Consider the following 17,926-nt stretch of genomic DNA (forward strand, 5'->3'; position numbering starts at 1 on the left):
ATGGAGAACGGCTCGGCCGGCCCGGCAGCCGCGCTGGCCGGCGGCGGCAACCAGACCCTGGGCAGGATGCCCCGGCAGCCCCTGGAGCTGCAGGTGGTCACCATCCTGCTGGTGCTGCTCATCTGCGGGGTGGGCATCGCGGGCAACGTGATGGTGGTGCTGGTGGTGCTGCGCACCAAGCACATGGTGACCCCCACCAACTGCTACCTGGTGAGCCTGGCGGTGGCCGACCTCATCGTGCTGCTGGCGGCTGGGCTGCCCAACATCTCGGAAGTGGTGGCTTCTTGGGTGTACGGCTACGCCGGCTGCCTCTGCATCACCTATTTGCAGTACTTGGGCATCAACATCTCCGCCTGGTCCATCACCGCCTTCACGGTGGAGCGTTACATCGCGATCTGCCATGCCATCAAAGCGCAGCTCCTGTGCACCGTGTCCCGCGCCAAGCGCATCATCTCCTCCCTGTGGCTCTTTACCTCCCTCTATTGCCTCATGTGGTTCTTCCTGGTGGACACCACCCAAGTCACCTTCTCGGATGGGGCACAGGTCAGCTGTGGCTACCGCGTCTCCAGAAGCCTTTACATGCCCATTTACTTCTTGGATTTTGCTGTCTTCTACATCATCCCGTTGGGGCTGGCAACTGTCCTCTACGGCCTCATTGCCCGCATCCTCTTCATGAGCCCCCTGCCCGCCACCCCGCAGCACTCCTGCCTGGGCTCCACACACCAGGGTGGCTCCCTCAAGCTCTCCTGCCGCGGCAACAAAGGGGCCCTGAGCTCCCGCAAGCAGGTAGGGGCTCCCCGCCGGGCTGGGGCACGCTGGGCTGCAGGCAGCGCTCCCACGGGCACAGTGATTTGAGGGGCATTCTGGCAGGGGATGGGGTGCCCCAATATTTTGCTTCCCTTTGTGGGGGGAGTGGACGGGGGTAGTTTGCTGCACAGAAGCCCCCCCAAGCCCAGCTGGCTCCCCTGCTTTGGCTGGGCTCGGCGGAGCAGGACAAGGCTCCGGCATCACTTGGGAGAGGCAGGAGTGCAGGGGTGTGTGCCGGATAATTAATACTGATTGCCTCCCTGAGGAGGGGAGTGCTGGCTCACATTATGCCAGAGGGACTCGCAGGGTCCTGGGCAGGTGACCTCAGTTTTAGAGGAGCAAAGGGAGGGGAGAGCTGGTGCGAACCCCTGCCTGTGAGCCCAGCCCTGGCTGCAGCCCCCCCGACCCTGCAGCTGGGGAGGGCACCTCGGTATCACAGTGGGGTGTTTGCCTCTCGGTGCCTCCTCTGTCATTCAGCTGCCTGCTCGCTCCCCATCTCCTCCTCCTCCCACCTCCTGCCCTCTTTCCTCCTCTTTCTGTGTCCACATGGACAATTACTGTCTCTTGCCCCATCTCCTTGGACAGGTCACTATCTGGACACAGGACACTTTGCTAGCTGGCTGTTTGCAGGAGACCATCCCATTCTGGGTTTCAAACTCTGACAGGCAGAGACGTGGGCTGTTTTAAAGGAAAGGGCTGAATTTGGGAGTCTGGTTTAGGTCCCTGAAATCACCAGTTCTGTTGTGATTTCCAGACAGGCTGAAGTAGGCTTCAGCCTGCCTTAAAGTCCTTGTGTTTCCAACTCAGTATCTCATCACCTGACTTGCACAGGAACATTCCCCAGGAGAGACAATTCAGAGTCACAGAGGGGAAGAAAACAGCTCAGAGGACATGTATTTCCTCATGAACTTCTAAATCTTTCCAGTTCGGCTTTCTCTCCCTTTTGCTCCAGCACAAAGGGAGAAATTTTGGAGGTTTCTCCGCCAAAAAAACCTCCAGGTTTAACACAAGTCCTGACTTCTGCAAAAGTACTTGGAGGCTCTCCCAGGGTTGCTGGCTGCTGCGGGAGCCTCGGGCAGGGTGTTTGGCAGCGAGCTCTCCAGATACTACGATGCAGTCCCTAGAGGTGCGGGTCGGTGGACGCCTCCCTCCAGAGCAGCCGCTGCAGGTGCTGTGCCGTGGAGTGGCCGTGCTGCCGCAGCGTGCTCCAGCATCATTAGGACGAGTGGCTGAGGCCGTTAGTCCTGATGGGGCTGGATGATGGGTGCTCCAGCTCCTGGAAACATCTTGTGCTCTCTTTTCTGTTACACTGGGCGTTTTCTTGGGATCGTCACTACCTCCTGAAGTATCTTAGCACGCAAAGACTTCCCCTGGCTGGCCTGACATCACAGAGCTGGCATCATTAGGAATAAAGATGACTCTGAGTTTTTAAACTGTAAAGCAGTTTCCCAGGGCTTCCAGCTGTGGTTTGTTGAATGCTTCCCTCTGACTTCACACCAGCAGCTCTCCAAAACGAGCTGTGCTGAGCGTGAGGGAGGAGGAAACCCCAGCTGTGTCACTGGGGGCGTGTGGGCTAGGTGGCTGACACAGGGGTTGGTGGCTGTTAAAGCCATGCACTGCTGCACCCCAGAGGTGGCTGCAATCCAGGTTTTTCCAAAAACGTCTTTCACAAGTTGGATATGACATAGGACATGATTGCTTCATTTGATATATAATCATAAGGAAATTTATATGACTGTGCATAAAACTAGAGGGGGCAAAACCAGGAGCCAGGTGTTCAGCTTTAACCATTTGATTAATTGCTGAGGGGATCTGCTGGATGCTCAGTCCAGGAATAAGTTATCTGTGCACCAAAGCCAAGTGAAAAACCACACAGCTCTTTTGACAAGGGTTTTGGGCAGCGTGAGCAGGAGTGCTTGGAGCATAACGAATCCAGGCCCCGTCAGAGCATCCACCTGAGCACTGCCTGAAATCCAGCCAGAGGTTTTTGTTGGCAGTGCAATGGATTGAGGAGCAGAAGCTGCAGTGAGTCATGATTCTGCATCCAGTTATGAGGGAAGAACCAACAACCCAACCACCCAGGGAAGAAAGAGGCCTCCAGAGACCCCAAGGGCTCAGTGCTGGATTCTTGGACTTTGTCTCCCTGAGCAGGGGCAGCCAGGGCCACAGGAATGATGTTTTTGGGGAGATGCTGCAGCATGCAGGACCCCAAAGGGGCAGCGGGGGCAGACCAGAGGGGAAGCACAGCTGAGTGCTAGGGAATGGGCAGATCACTAGGAAAGAGATTTTAATGTGAAAAAGAAGGTAGCTGAGCCCATTCCTGCCAGCAGAGCTGGCAGATGGAGATAATGGATACGAGAAGGAGCTTAAAAGCGAGTGCAGAGGAAAGCGGCCCCACGGCCAGTGGGGCCCCACAGTGGGATATGTGGGTGATGAGGACAGAGGTGTGTGTGCCCCTGGGAAGGGGCAAAGCTGTGTGTAGGGTCTCTATGGTCCCCACAGCACTCCCAGAACCTGGGTCCATGGGACACCTCTCCAGCTTGGCTTTAGCAAAAGTGGGAGAGAGGCACAGAAGGGACCTGAGTGGTCTTCTCCAGGCAAGGTCCACCTCCAGGGAAATCAATGGCAAAAAGCCCCTGTGCAATGGTCAGGCATGAGCCCTAAAAGGGAGCAGCCTGGACACTGGTGTCCTGTGTTACCTTCACCAGAAGAAAGGTTTCCCCTCTGATTTACTGGTAGCCAGAGCATCACTGCCCTCAAAGCCAGAGGAAACTTATGGAAAGCAGAAACACGGATGGATCTCAACTCGGACCACCAGACACTGCTTTGCAATAGCTGACGCTGGCTGAGGAGCTCATAAGCAGGTTTCTTTGCTCATTAATCACCCGTGGCCAGGGTGGAAAGGAAAGGGCAGCCTGACAGGTAATGGCATCAGCCTCTCATGCTCTCCTGAGAAGTGCTGACAGCTTCTTGAAAACATTACCAGGAATTTCCATGGGGTCCCTTGGTAAAGGTCCTTGTCCTGAGCATCAGAAGCGAGGACACAGCATCAGAAACTTCTCTAATAACCAATGCTGGCGGTCTCCAATCTGACAGGGTGATGAGGGAGCTGTGAAAGTGATGCACATGCTACCAGTGGGGAAAATTGAAGCGAGGGTGCAGTTTCTTTAAAATACAATTGCCATGTAGACTAAACCACTGAAGACACCATTAGAAATCACGCTTGCAAGTCTGGTCCAAAACAGCAATGCTGTTGCTGTCTGGCAGGCTTCACATGTGCAGCAAGAGCTTTAGAAGACCCTGCAGACAGCAAGTTGCATCCCAGTGATGTGGCAAAGAGGAACCTCAATCCCACAAACACCGTTGAGTTTGTTGGGGTGATGGTGCAGAAGCATCTGCCAGATTCCCATCACAGCCCAGTGGTGTGAGGGTGGTTCGGCTCCCGGAGGATGTGTCAGCAGAAGAGCAAAGTGGGGTGGGAGGGTGGGCGTTCGGTGTGTGTAGCTGAGGTGGTCCCTCTGACCAGGGTACAGGCACCCACGTCGGCACTCCTCCTCTGGCCTCTCTTTACGGTCAGAGGGGAACCGGCTGTTTCATGCCCCGTGCCCAGAGTCCCCTGGGAGATGACCAAAAGGGGCTACCCCAGAGGTGCCCATTTTTCTCCCTTGACTCTAAAGAGCCTGGATGCCTGGAGGTGTTTTGCTGTGGAGATGCGGAGTTTGGAAACACAATTCTCACTGTGTGCTCCTACGCAGCCCCAGCGCTGCACTTGTTGCTTTTCAGAGCATGGAGATGCTGCTGTTCCCTCACTGGTGCCTCTAAAACACGTATGTCCAGAGCAGGACAACACAAGGCGTGAGGTTTTGCTGTATTTATCACCTGTAGAAGCAAAGCACCCTCCAAAAACGTATTTTACCTGCCGGAGAGGGACCACTAGAGGGAGTGGGATTCCTAAAAAAGGATGCTGCAGCTCAGGACGCTGGTGCCTGGACAAGGAGGGGTGACACTGGCTGGGGAGAAGCGTCTGTGGCCGCGGGGGCAGGGGCCAGGCTGGACACGGCGCTACGAGAGGGGATGGGCTGGAAGGGCTGTGCAGGGACGCAAGATGCCGACCACCTTGTGTGGAGCGAGAAGGATGCTCAGTGCAGGTTTGCTCTGGGAGTTACACGGGGCTTGGCCCACGGAGGTGCCTGGTGGAAGATGAGCTGCCCTTTAGCTTTGGCATAGGGACCCAGCACGTAGTCAGGGGTCCGTACAGCAGATACCCTTGGCCATCGAGCAACAGCACTGGCTTACGTTCTCAAAAGTGGTTTTCAGCTAAATACCAGCTGTTCTAGTAAAACATCCCCTTCTGCTTACAAACCCTCGTCTTGCTTCTATCCATAGCTCCTTTACAGCTGCTGTGTGCACACACTATGTACAACTGAGCTGTTGCAAAACACTTGTTGGAAAAATTTTTGTCCCTGAGCTGATGCTTCCCTGAGGGATGTTTTGAGGTTGCAGCAAAAATGACTTTTTTGGGGCCATAATTCAGGACTGCTCCAGTTAGGGCTAAATGTCCCAAGCTCTCCTCAGTGCTGATTAGGTTAATTTTTCATATGAGCACCAGAAGCACGTTCAGATCACCTCAATGTGCTACAGTCACTTGCCTCAGCAAGGTAGAGTGAGGAAAGGCATGGAGACAGGTTTCAGCCATGCATGCAGACGACGCTAGAGATTTCGTTCCCCAGAATGGCGATACAAGAGTGACTTTGGGATAGACCGTTAGGTTTTACCCAGAGGAGACATCCTGTGTCGACACAACTTTGCTAAAGTCGCACCCAGGAGAACATGGTCGGTTTTAAAAGGCAAATTTCCACCTTACAGCAAGTTCAGGGCAGGGCTGCCCGTCCCAGCTTGTGGTCTGGATGCAGCGTCCTCGGGGAGCACTGAAGGCATTTAGTGAGACGGAGGTAATAAATCCTCATGTTGCTGTTTCCCGCTGGTTTCCCTCCCAGGACAAGGACAGCTTTTTCACAGGGCTGTAGGATGGTAGCAGCGAGTGCTCTTTGGATGACAGCACTGTGTGGTCTTCTGCAGTCTGGAGGAAGGTATTGGGATCTCGCTTGGGTGGGAGCTGGGCAAGCGCTTGCTGGCACTGCCGGCATTTCCGTAACAACCAGCCAAAAAGCAGGGGCAGTTATGGCTAAAAAGCAGATGAATCACTGGTTCTTTTCCAGACTACATTTCTTCTGGTCTCAGAAAGGACCAGAATGAACTTAGTTTTCAGCCTTATTAGGATACACTTGCCCTGGTGTTGTCACTCAGATGCAGAGTTCAGATCATTGTTCACAGCCTTCGTGGGTTCCTGAACAGTAAAACAAGACAGAGGGTTACAGTGGTTGAAAAGCCAAAGACGTTTCAGTCTCAGGAGACAGCACATGAACAGTATTAATGTGTTAGCTTTAAAGGAGACATTTCAGCCGTACAAGAAGCCTCCCAGCCAGAAGGGACACCTGCCAGAGAGCAGAGCGAAGTGTATAAAAGCTCAGGGATTTATTCTCCCCAGCCCTGCGAGGGGTAACTTTGCATCTCAGGAACTGAGACAACCGCTGAGTGAGGAGTGCCTGTGTCTCAGTGAGGACCCGCAGAGATGTGGTATTTTGGTCTCCTGGGACATATTTTGCAGCAATCCTGCTGCCTAGGACTGCTGATGTTGGTGGAAAGACTCCCACCAACCTTAACCCCAAGACAGCCCTCTAACATGGAACTTCCAGGCAGGGCAGGGACGTGTTCAGTCTCTGCATGGGATGGAAAAGCACAGAGTTTGCCCTCATCTCCCAGGAGGAATAAACTGCTTAGGAGGGGAATTAATTTCTGACTGAAATGGTACTTAGGATCACTTAAGATGAAGAGCTTGTTGCATTTTGCTGTAGCACAGTTTTGTTCAGATCAACTTCATTCAGCTTTTCAGAAAAGAGACCTCAGATGCATCAAAAATATGGCAAAAGCAATTCTCTCTTCAAAGCTCAGAAGCGGGTCTGTGGAAGGCAGCAGGCTGGCTGAAAGCTCCATCGCTGCGTCTCTATTTGCTATAAAGATGCTTAGAACAGTAGAGAACACGGCTCGCATCCATATGTGCTGCTCATGGGGCATACGGTGTTGAAGCAAAATCTGCTCCTTCCTGGGCTGACCCGGTACCTGGGAGCTCTCTGTTCCCAGGTCTTGCAGTGCAGACCACAGCGATACTGGCTCACCGCTGCTGCCAGGATGCTCCTTCCCTTGGCAAGGGATGCCCAAGCCTGGATTGCCCTGCCAGCCTCGGCGGAGGCAGCGGCTAAAACCATGCTGGCACGTGGTGGTTTTGATCGTGCGCCAGGCAGCTGCCGTCCACTCCCAGCCTCCCTGCTCAGGAGTACTTCTGTAAACCAGTTCAGATCACCCTAGCAGTTGCACACTAGTAGGGTGGCTTGAAACCAAAAGCTTGTGAGATGGTTCTCGCTCTTCTCGATCCAGCCAGCCCTGCCCAAAGGCATTGAAAAGCTCTGAGGCTACCTTTTACTGACACAACCTGTACTATCTCTCCTATCTTTCCCAAAAGGCAACAAACTGCAGCAAACGTGCTGCAGTCTTAGTGACAGCCTCAGCACTCCCCATATCACTGCAAGATCTTATTCTGTGGAGTGTCCTCACATTCCCATTAAACCACACACAGCAAAACACTTCTATTTTGGCCTCAGCTTGATAATAGTCCCTTTGTTGTAGGGAAAGTTTTGTAACTGAAATACTCACAGCATTACAGGAAGGCACAGTTTCTTGTGATGAAGTAAAAAAAGCACTCCAAGACACGCGGAGAGACTGATCTAAGTGCTTATTTCCATATTGAGGGCTGGACTCATTGCACAACTCCCTTTCTGATGTTTGAAACACCACTGCCTTAATATGCTTGCAGCATCAGTGTTTACTCATACTTTCCTCCTTGGGGACATGTGTAGTCTGTAAGTATTTGTTGGAGAATGATTGTCACCTACCAGAAATAGCTGTCAAAATTATTAGGAACACTGGAGTTTCAGTACAAAAGCCCATTTTCTTAAAAAAGCTTGAGTCGAGCTGCAGGCAATTCCGCTCACTTCTGAATTCTCAATATCTTCTTATTCTTAATATGTTAATGTAGTACTTCCCTAGTGTGCTGCAAATTAAAATAACCCATACCAATTAGCTAAGTAACTCCCATATCAGCACAAGTAGGAATTTGTGCAAGACTGCAGACAGTCTCCTCTGCTGCCAGTGCTGCTCTGTACCAGGAGCCTATTACCTGGAACAATACAGCTGGCAGAGGAAATCCTAGGCAGGGAGTTGAGGTATACCCCGTGGCACCCCAAAACTCAGGTCCCCACTTCCGCACAAATTATTTTCCCCATTGATTTATTGTTATGTACAATTTTCAAATTTGCTTTCTGGTACAGAAATTGTCATGATTATCCCAGCCCATTTCCAGGCTGGTGGATGCTTGTCCTGAAGAATTTTAAAGGCTCTTTAATGGTAGGTGAAAACCTATCATTTAAGAGGTTTATTTAGGCAAGATTTTTTCATGAACAAAACGGTTTCAGAGAGGAATAGCACCATGGTTTGGATGCCTATTTTAAATGCTTAAAGAGAGATGTAAGCAATATGTAGGCTGAATTAGCTGTCTGCACCATTTCTCCAGGTGGGAAAGTTCTGCTGGAGATTTAGCATCATCTGACTATTTCTCTTTTTGCATATCCCCACTGGCAAGGTGACCAAAATGCTGGCTGTCGTGGTGGTCCTCTTCGCCCTTCTGTGGATGCCTTATCGCACACTGGTGGTGGTGAACTCCTTCATGGACCCTCCGTACCTGAACATCTGGTTCCTTCTCTTCTGCCGCACGTGCATCTACCTGAACAGTGCCATCAACCCCATCATCTACAACCTCATGTCACAGAAGTTCAGAGCTGCCTTCAGGAAGCTATGCAAGTGCGAAGAGAAGAGTGCCGAGAACCCCGTGCCGTACACCGCCCCGGTGTACTACAGCGTTATGAAGGACCATTCTCATGACAGCTCCGATCACAACGTCACCGAACAAGAAGATCTGAACAGCCTCCCTGCACCTGCAAAGAAGAACAAGCCTGCCAAACAAATCCTGGGACCCTGAAAGAGGCAGTGGGAGCTATGCGGCTGTATGCACTGTGTTCGGGAAGTGCCAACAGAATTGCTTTGGCATTGCAGCAAGCTTAATTTAACACCTCTCCAGGGTATTTAACAAAACAGATTATTAAAGGCAAATTAATTTGCTTTTCCTTAATGATAATTTGTTTTTGTTTGGTGAAGTGTTAGGTACAGGTCAATGTTGAGCATCTTTAAAGAATCTGTAGTTAAATATAGCAGTGCAACGCCATTCTGTGTTACGTGCAATTGTTTGTTGAGTTGGGCCAGGGCATTGAAAGGAAATCCGGGAAGAGAAGGGTATTCAAGGAAAAAAAACCACTCTTTCTGCTGGACCAGTTTTCTTATAGGGTGAGATTCACCTACCCAAATTTACACGCCTGTAACACAGACACCCTCTAGGGCAGCTTCTCTAGAGTCCTTTTAGAGTTAATGGGGACAATTAGGCACTTCCAGGAAGCAGCTCCTCTCATCTCAGCACAGTCCTCTGAGGAATACACATAGCTACCGGAGATGGATGCTTCCTCAGATGTGACTATTTCTGTCCATTGACTGTAAAGGGACTCTCTCCAGTGGAGACTCCTGTGTTAGGAATAACCAAAGTTGGGTGTCATGAACCTCACTTCATGCTTTTAGAAATATTGCAGTGCTGGTAGCACACACCCCCAAGGTCCAGACCAGTTGGATTTGTTACAGAAAAATGAACAAACTAATAAGGAGTGTTCCCTAAGTAACAGTAAAGAGTAATAAAGAGTAACAAAGAGTAATAAAGAGTGTTCCCTAAGAACAGTAATACTTCCAACATCGTGGTCTAAGCTTCTTTTGGATAATTTTTCCTTTTCTGTCCAATTTCCTCTAGTTGCTTCAGCTGGATACTGTAGCCTTGCCCTGTAAGCCCAAGGTGTGGTGGAGCTGCATACCGCCGAGCAGCGTTGCTCACCGTCCCGGCTACGGTTGCATTTCAATGGCAGGTGAAGCAATTCTTTCACTTCCTGAGAATAATTTGCAAAAGTCCATAAACTGTTGTGTGATAAGTGACACGCTGACTATAAGACATTAACAATACTCGTTGCTGCTACCATCCTGTGAGCAAAGTGGATGTTCGTAACTCGTGGTGTCCAAGAAACCAGCCCAAGGACACTTGCCCCAGACTTGCAAGAGCCTATCTGGACTAGGAGTAAAATGAAAAAGATTACGCATGAGCCGACGCTAAGGCTCTTGCCAAATGAAACGAGTGTCAGCCACCAGTCACCCTCAAGTAACTGCAAAAAATTCTCTGAACAGCCAATTCAGCCTCTGTTTTTCATGGAAACTATAGTATTAAAAGATCTTAGAATTTTGCATCCACTTTGGAAAATATCTGTGTGATGTTTTTAAGAGCACAATACGTTAAGTAGCCATTCTGCATCTATGGGAAATCACTTCCCTGGGCAAATCAGAACAAGACCTCACCTCCCACCAGTGAGGTGCTGGGAACTGACCAGGACCTATTTCATTTCGGTGTAGGGTGGCTTTGCATGTATGATTATTATATTGTGAGTTATTAAACTATCTACTTTTCCCCAAAAATAACTGTAGGATGAGGGAAGAGAACATTGTTTTTTGCAATTATTGGGAATAGTGTGTGTTTGGAATTTAAAGATTCATGCCATTTTTGTGCTTTTTTTGTGTATTTTGGGAATTTAGGAATGAAGTTCCTCTTTATCCTTGTTAAGAAAGTTCTGCACAGGGATTTGGGATTTGGTTTTTGAAGAAAATTTAAGTGCTTTTGCTACAATGTGTGAAAATTGTTCCACTTGGCAAATGAAACTAAGAAATGAAACAATTTGCTTGCAACAATCTTTTCTCTAGTACAGATTTTTTTTTCTCCTTAGAACAGAATTTTCCTTAGCAGCTCAGAACAAGCCATTGATAAAAGCATCTGCAGACAAACCAGAGCAGTAAGGATCGGGGTGCCTCGAAGTAACACACAGGTAAAGCTTAGGAAGAGGAAGGGGAGCCCTGGGGCGGCTGCTGGTCCCCCTGAATGTGGCAAAACCCAGAGCTGAGGTTTGGATGGGTCAGCTCTTACCTTCAGATGCGTCAGCTCGTACGAGGCCTGGGTCGAGGCTGACGGGAACGACTTACTGCATAGCGCAGAGCTCTATGTGCTAATGGTCCTTCTTCCAACGCATCGGAGCTCTCTTCTCAAAACATAACAGCTTCTTCCCCTTCAGCCACCCCATGTCCTGGCTAGCCAGCACAGCAATTAATTTTCTTCATCTTCACAGCCAGCTGTGGCTGGCGGCTCGCTGGGGTGCAGGGCCCTGCGCATGCGGGCGCCTTTGGGTGCACACACGCCACAGGCAGCCCCGACAGCCAGAGACATACGACAAGTAGCATCCCACCCTCTCCTCTCGCCTGTCCCTCCCTGCTCTCCAGCCAACTAATCTGTACAGCTGTAAGGGGACGGGGGATGGCAGGGAAGGAAGAGAGGAGAAAATTAACCTTTCTTAGCAGTGCAGTAACTTGGTAACACCCTGCAAGCACAGCGGGCTTGGGGGGGAGGAGGAGCCGGGGCTGGGGCTCTGTATCCCCGCGCCGTTTGCTTTGGTACGATAACCAGGTCACGGCAGCAAAGCGCAGCCCACGGCCCTCGGTGCTGCGGGGCTGGGGGCTCTGGAGGACGGGGCCTCGAGCACAGGCAGCACCTCCTCGGGGACGGGCTCTGCGGTGTCCCCCAGCCCTGCACCCCGTGGCTGCGGGTGCAGAGAGCAGCAGGAAAGCCAGCTCTGGCCTGAGGCCACATGGGAAGAGGATTTACTGTCCGAGCTTGAAAACCCACTCGCCTCCTGACCGAAGGCATTTCTCAGGCATGGGGTGTGCAGTTTGAGAGACAGCCTTGATCTCTGCAAACCCAAGTAGCAGCTCAACTCTGAAGCGTCTCCAGCAGGATCTTTTCCACCTCCCCGTCACATTTCCAGTCTTCACTGTTCCCCTTTATGCTTTCTTCCCCCCAAAGAGGCAGCCTAAAAGCACTATTCTCTTAATTAAATTTCAGCCCCAGGCTAACAGCTAATTGATAGTTCTGAAATTTTTCTTCAACATACCTGGGATTCAATTAAAACCCAGTTCTATTCACCCCTTTCTGCCCTTATCTGCCAGGCACTGCGTGACCCTTTGTTATTTTTTGAGAAGTAATTGGCAGATAAATTCCCCCCGCACCACAAGACCTCCAGCAAATGCACCAGAGCATTAAACTCTGTAGATGAGGAATGAGTTCCTGCTCCTTCTCCCTGCATGTATTCTGACACGTTAGGAGGATTTGAGAGAGTTTTAGGTGGAAGTGGAGGCGGAAGGTCAGCACTCTGCTTGTTAAGGAGATGCTGGTTGAGAGGACAGGCAGCTGCGTGCTGTTCGGAAATAAATCACCAGGAGAAAGGAACTAAAAGAAATAACTCATCACTGTAACTTCCTCTGGATATCCCAGGTCTGAATAAAAAGCTTAATTCCCTATAAGAAATCAAAGAGCCCCCTTCAAGCTTGAGCCTGGATTGCCTCGTACCCTGCAACACTCCACCCTGCTTATACATCTGAAGCTGCAATTTACCCTCAGCATTTATTTACTCTCAACAGCACAAGCGTAGGCTGCGAGTTTATAAATATGCTGCCAAATAGACAATCTATTGCTCCTAAATAATGTGCCACATTGAAGCTGCTCCTCAATTTGATCTAACCTGTTAGTTTCTTAATTAAAGCCCTTCCAGTGGTTGGTGACCCGGTAAAGCGCTTTCTTCGATTACACAGCAAAGAAGTCCCCCGGCAGGAGAAGGGGGGGCCTGGCACTGCCGCAGAGCCCCGGGGACGGGGATGTATTTGTGAGCAGTGCAGAGAGGAGGGCAGAGCGGGCAGTGGCTTGGGGAAGGGCTGGTGGGAGAGGGATGAGTGAGGTTTATGGGCTGGGAGAGCCACGGGTTGGCTGAAGCTCACGGCATTCATCAGGGACGCCCAGTGTAGGAGACACCACATCTCGTGCGTTCACCTGAACCTGGCTGGTCCCGGCGCACGGCGGGTAGAGGCCACACAGTAGCTGCCTCTATGCAGTGCACGGATGGGTCCCCAGCAAGGGTTATTTACTCCTGCAAAACACAGAAGTTTAAATAACTTACCAAAATCTTCAGTTTAAGCCTCAGTCAGGTTGTCTTTTTACCTTGTATCTAGATTTGGGTGGTGGAAGAGGTACTTTCAGGGAGGAACTTGGGCATCCACGCCAGCTTGTGCCGGAGGAGAGCGCGGCTGTGCTGATGGCATTTTGGGAGAGCCTCTCCCCTGCGACTCTGGCCAGTGCCCTGGGAGCCAACCCGCCCCAGGGCCACGTTAGAGAGTGATGCACAAAACACCAGCAGTTCCCTAAAAAAGGGACGAGAAGACCACGAGGGCACCCAGCACCTCCCTGCAACCAGAGCAGGCTACTAGAGCTTGGTTTCTGCTCTGTGGTACAATCTTGCAAAGAGCACATTATTAAAACAAAATAGTGGTACTTTTAATTAGTAATACTCCGGTCACTGAAGAGGATGCTGAGCAGCGGCTTGAATTTTTCAGAGACACAAGGCAGGGTGGACCACACATTCGGGAATGAATTCCATACAGCCCCTTTTCAATCCGGGCTGGCCCCTGGCTGCTTCTTTGAACTAATTAGTTCAAGCAAGCCCCAATTAAGGAGCCACTAATAAAGTCTGGGGGATAGTCCTACAGCATTATTAATGTACTCACTCAGCAGTTATTTGTTTATTTTGCAATCCATGTTTCCCAAGGCCTCCGGAGGGCTCTTTGGCCAGTGCTGCCCCAGGACCTGCCTCCTCTCTGCTTGCTCAGAGGTCGCTCCTCAGCACTCTTCAAACCAGGGCATCCATTTTGGGGAGCACGCTGTGATGCACAGTGAAGCGAAGCTTGCCAGTCCCACAGGACTGACTCTAATTTGCTAAAATACCCCCAGTTTAGCAGTTAACCAGCCCTGCCCATTTCCGCCCTCCTGGGGTTTAAATGCAGACCCGGATGGGAGGGCACTGATGGAATCGCCTGTGCCCCAGATCAGGGGCCCTTTCCCAGCTATCGCCTGAGGGCAGGAACGTAACTGCAATGCCACATGTCCCCTGTGCCATGGGTGATGGACAGAATTCTTAAGGACAATCTGTGTTTTATAATTGCTGAATTTTCTTTGGCAACCTCCTCGGGAGTTGTGCTCTGAGTGCGCTGTTTCTATAGAGACAGGGGATGCTGCAAGTGCACTGGCGGCTGCTCGCTGCTCCTCCCAAAAGCAACGTCTGAAGCCACGAGCTGGGAAGCCTTTAAAAGCTTCCACCTCTCAAGGAGAAGGTCCTGGGGTGGTCCTGGTGCTCCAATGATTTTGAGATGGTCAGTGAGGGCCCGTTGTCATCCCGTGATGGCTGATCCTGTCTGTTCTCACAGGCACAGCGTGGGTGGTTGCTCAGAGGAAATAAAATAAAAGCAACTTTTTCCAGCCATGAAGTGCCAGCATTTCTGGCAGAAGAGGACGGGAGCGGTGGCCACTGTGAGTCCCCTTGCTGTGAGTCCCAAGCCAGGCATGGCACGCCCTTGGCTTGGCCAAGCAGCAGGGGCAAGGCAGAGCTTTCAGAGCCGAGGCTAGAGGCTAAGCCGTGGCCAGGCGTGAGGAAACATTTTGCTGGGATCACTAACGATGGCTCTTCCCTGTTGCATTAATGCTCCCGGGACTCACTTTGGCTTCCTCCAGGAAGGGTCCTGGAGCAAAGGCGGTGGCACAGAGCCAGCCCCGGTCCCAGCTCTGGGACCAGAAAGGAGCACAGTAACCCCTCTGCAATTCCCAGCATCTAGTCGCTGCTGGGGACACCTTGGCCCCAGCTCTAGCTCTTCATCTCATGCAAAGATGAAGGCCAAGAGAGGGGGTTGCTCCCATGAACCTCGACGACCCGCAGTGACGGTGGAGGGCAGCGTGGTCATCCCCGGGACGCCTGGGCAGGTCACACTCAAAGGACACCAGGGCTCAGGTTGCACCTTCCCTCCCACCGGTGGAGGCTAAAGCTGCTGCCCTTCAGTCACAGGATCAGGCCAGTGCCTTTATCCTGCTTCTCACATATCGGACACTTCCCTGCCCGCACCCAGGGACGCTGGGCCGGGAGCAGCGTGGGGGACATTACCCCTGAAACCAGCAGCTCCCAAGGTGGAGACCCAGCACTGTTCCCCCTACCCTGGGGAAGGGGCAGGCTTTTCATTTTGCCTTTATTAATATTTTTGAAGCACCACGTCATTGCTTTAGCAGCAGACTCACCTCCCTCCCTGCTGCCTCTGCCACACATGGGCCAAAGATCTGCTCCATTCATCAGGAGATTTATGAGGTGCAAAGGGCTCTGGTTACACTGCTGCCCCCAGCCTCCTCTCAGACGCGGAATGAATGAGACGCTGCTGGTTCTTCCCATACCAGAAGCAAAACAAGCCCAGAGGAGAGTAAAGCCTTCATTTCACTGAACTCAGCTCCTTAAGTCTCTACCAGAACGTGAAATCTTCTGCCACGAGACCCCCTGTGTCCTGCAGAAGCTGGGGGAGACCCTGTTGCCCATGGAGGCTGAGCCTGTGTCCCGCCAGCCCCTCTGCACAGCCCGGCTTTGCTCATGTGAGACACTCCAGAAATAGAAAAGGGACTGAAGGTTTGGGTTACTCTGGATTCCTTGGGCCCCTGGGCCCCACTGCCCCCGGCTGGTGCTGGGCTCTGCTCTTCCATCCCCCACCATAAATCACCCGTCTCCCGACTGCCATTTCGCTGTCCCTCGTGCCTGGCTTTCCTCTCACTTTGGTCATTTCAAGGGGCTGAGTGAGAGGACGGGCTGCGGGCAGAGGAGAATCAGTCCTCTCCAAACCCAGGAGGACTGCAGTGCCAGAGGAGCAGGCAGCGACACACAGCTTGGAAGAATCTTGGCAGCAGCCCTGGGGTCAGAAGGCAGCAAAGGGACCTGTCAGCAGCCATCTGCATCACCCAGGCAGGCTTCGGGCCAGCCAGCAACCTCTGGAGGAGGCCAGCGTGATGGTAGCACACAGAGCTTGCTCAGATGCTCAGAGAGCTGGAGGTGTCTTCAAACGTTTGGCACCAAACTTTTAAAAAGCAATCAGTGAAAACAATTCTCTTTGCAAAGTACCCCCCATCAACAAAAGATGCACAATTTTGAAATAGATACTGGGAAAAACCTAAAATCCATCCAGATGCCACCTATGAAATTCTACACCACATGTTGATAAACTCTCCTTTAAGACTGCATTGAATGCGTCAACCTGGAAAGAAACATGGAGATTCCCCTGCAAAGATCCACATGGATACAGTGAGCAGATAACTGTTTATTATTGCACGTAATCCAGCAGAACAACCGACAGAAAACTCCGGACAGTAGTGCACAGATTGTAGTAAACAGCTTGCAAAATCTGTGATGAAGGTATTTTTGTGTGAAGAGTGAAATGCATCTGCATCTTTGTAAGACCTGAAAACACAATATCCTAGTCAGTTTTGAAAGCATGCAGTCTGAGGTAAATCTGTTATTTTTGCATCTAAGAAAATGAAATCCCTAAGGGGCTATATATATATATGGATATATATCCATATCTCAGTGCAGTATGGATATATTTATACGTCACATATAAGCAAATCTACCTACTTTTCTCAGAAGGTTACTAGGAGGAAAGCACATTACTGAGTGAACATCACATGCATAAAAAATTGGGGTGGGGGCGGAATTACCTTAGCACTGTTGAAAAAGATCCATTTTTGTGCTTAGTGATAAATAAAAGCCCCTCAGGTCTCTCAACGGAAATTGTCTTGGCGGCTAATAAAAGCAGTTGGCATATTGAAACTGCAGAGCTGGCAAGTGAGTGCCAGCAAAAGGAGTCAAAGGCAGCAGAGCCTGGGGTTTGCAATACATTTATACTTAAGAAAAGAAAAAAAAGAAAAGAAGTAAATTGCTACTGAACTATGCTCTGTGGAAGTGTAGATGATGCTGCACAGCTTTCTCAGGACTGGTACAGCCACATGGCTTTTAGGGAAGGGATCACATTCACTTCTCCCACAGTTAACACCAAGTATTTGCTACTGTGGCAACGTTCCTGAGCTGAATAAGGTTAAAAAAATAAACTTGGTTCACAAAGAAAAGTACTGAATTATTCTCACTCTCTTATGCCATAATTAGAGCAGATAAATTAGGCAGGTTTTGCCCTGTGTCTCCAGTCAGTGTAAACCCCTGCCTGTCTGCAAACCTGTCTCTGAAATCCTTTCAGACTGACCTTTGGAGCAGACTGGGCATCTGTTTTTTTCCTAAACCATCATTTCCCCATTCTTTCCAGTCCCTCAGGTTTTCCTAGCCAGTCCTGTGCTGTGGGACTTCAGGATACACAGAGGTGCACAACCGACTATAAATAACATTTCCGATTGTCTTAAAAAGGGATAGAAAATACATATTGTTCTTAAAAGAAGGAAGAAACATGTCCAAGCACTCAGCCTCACACTAAACTGTAACTGCATCTGTGCTGACTTTCCAAGCTCGTACTGCTAAGGATCAGAGCAGATCACGCTGGAGACATCTCCTTCCAAAGGTCACTCTCTGTCGCAGCTGTGGGAAGCATTGGTGCACATTGCCCAGGCCTCTAAGCCTCGCACACAAAAACAACAGCTAGAATTGTCCCTCTGTACTCTACCACTGCTGGAAGTCTGGCTGCTGCGTATTTTTGAGCCTAACACTCAAATACACGGCAGTCACTCAGGTCTCTGCACCTTTTTCCTTTTGGGAATAACGTAACGTTTCCCATGACAGCCACCCTGCATCCTCTGACTGGAAAGTCTGTTCATTCTGTTGCAATGAAAGAGCACAGGAGCCCCCCTGCAGCCCAGCGCACCAAGGAGAGGAATCTGCGGGCGTAGGGAGGTATTCTTCAGTAAGTA

General features: G+C 50.7%; 1 protein-coding gene across 1 annotated transcript; it reads left to right on the plus strand.

Annotated features, from left to right (window-relative positions):
- Positions 1-8,959, plus strand: LOC309410721 (thyrotropin-releasing hormone receptor-like; the record flags this gene model as incomplete). The annotated part of the gene is made up of 2 exons (XM_082007167.1): positions 1-786; positions 8,564-8,959. The coding sequence occupies 2 exons, from the start codon at positions 1-3 to the stop codon at positions 8,957-8,959; spliced, it is 1,182 nt and encodes a 393-aa protein (XP_081863293.1).
- Between the last annotated feature and the right edge of the window lie 8,967 nt (positions 8,960-17,926).

This window comes from Phaethon aethereus (assembly GCF_964289735.1).
Source record: "Phaethon aethereus genome assembly, chromosome: 16".
NCBI lineage: Eukaryota > Metazoa > Chordata > Aves > Phaethontiformes > Phaethontidae > Phaethon > Phaethon aethereus.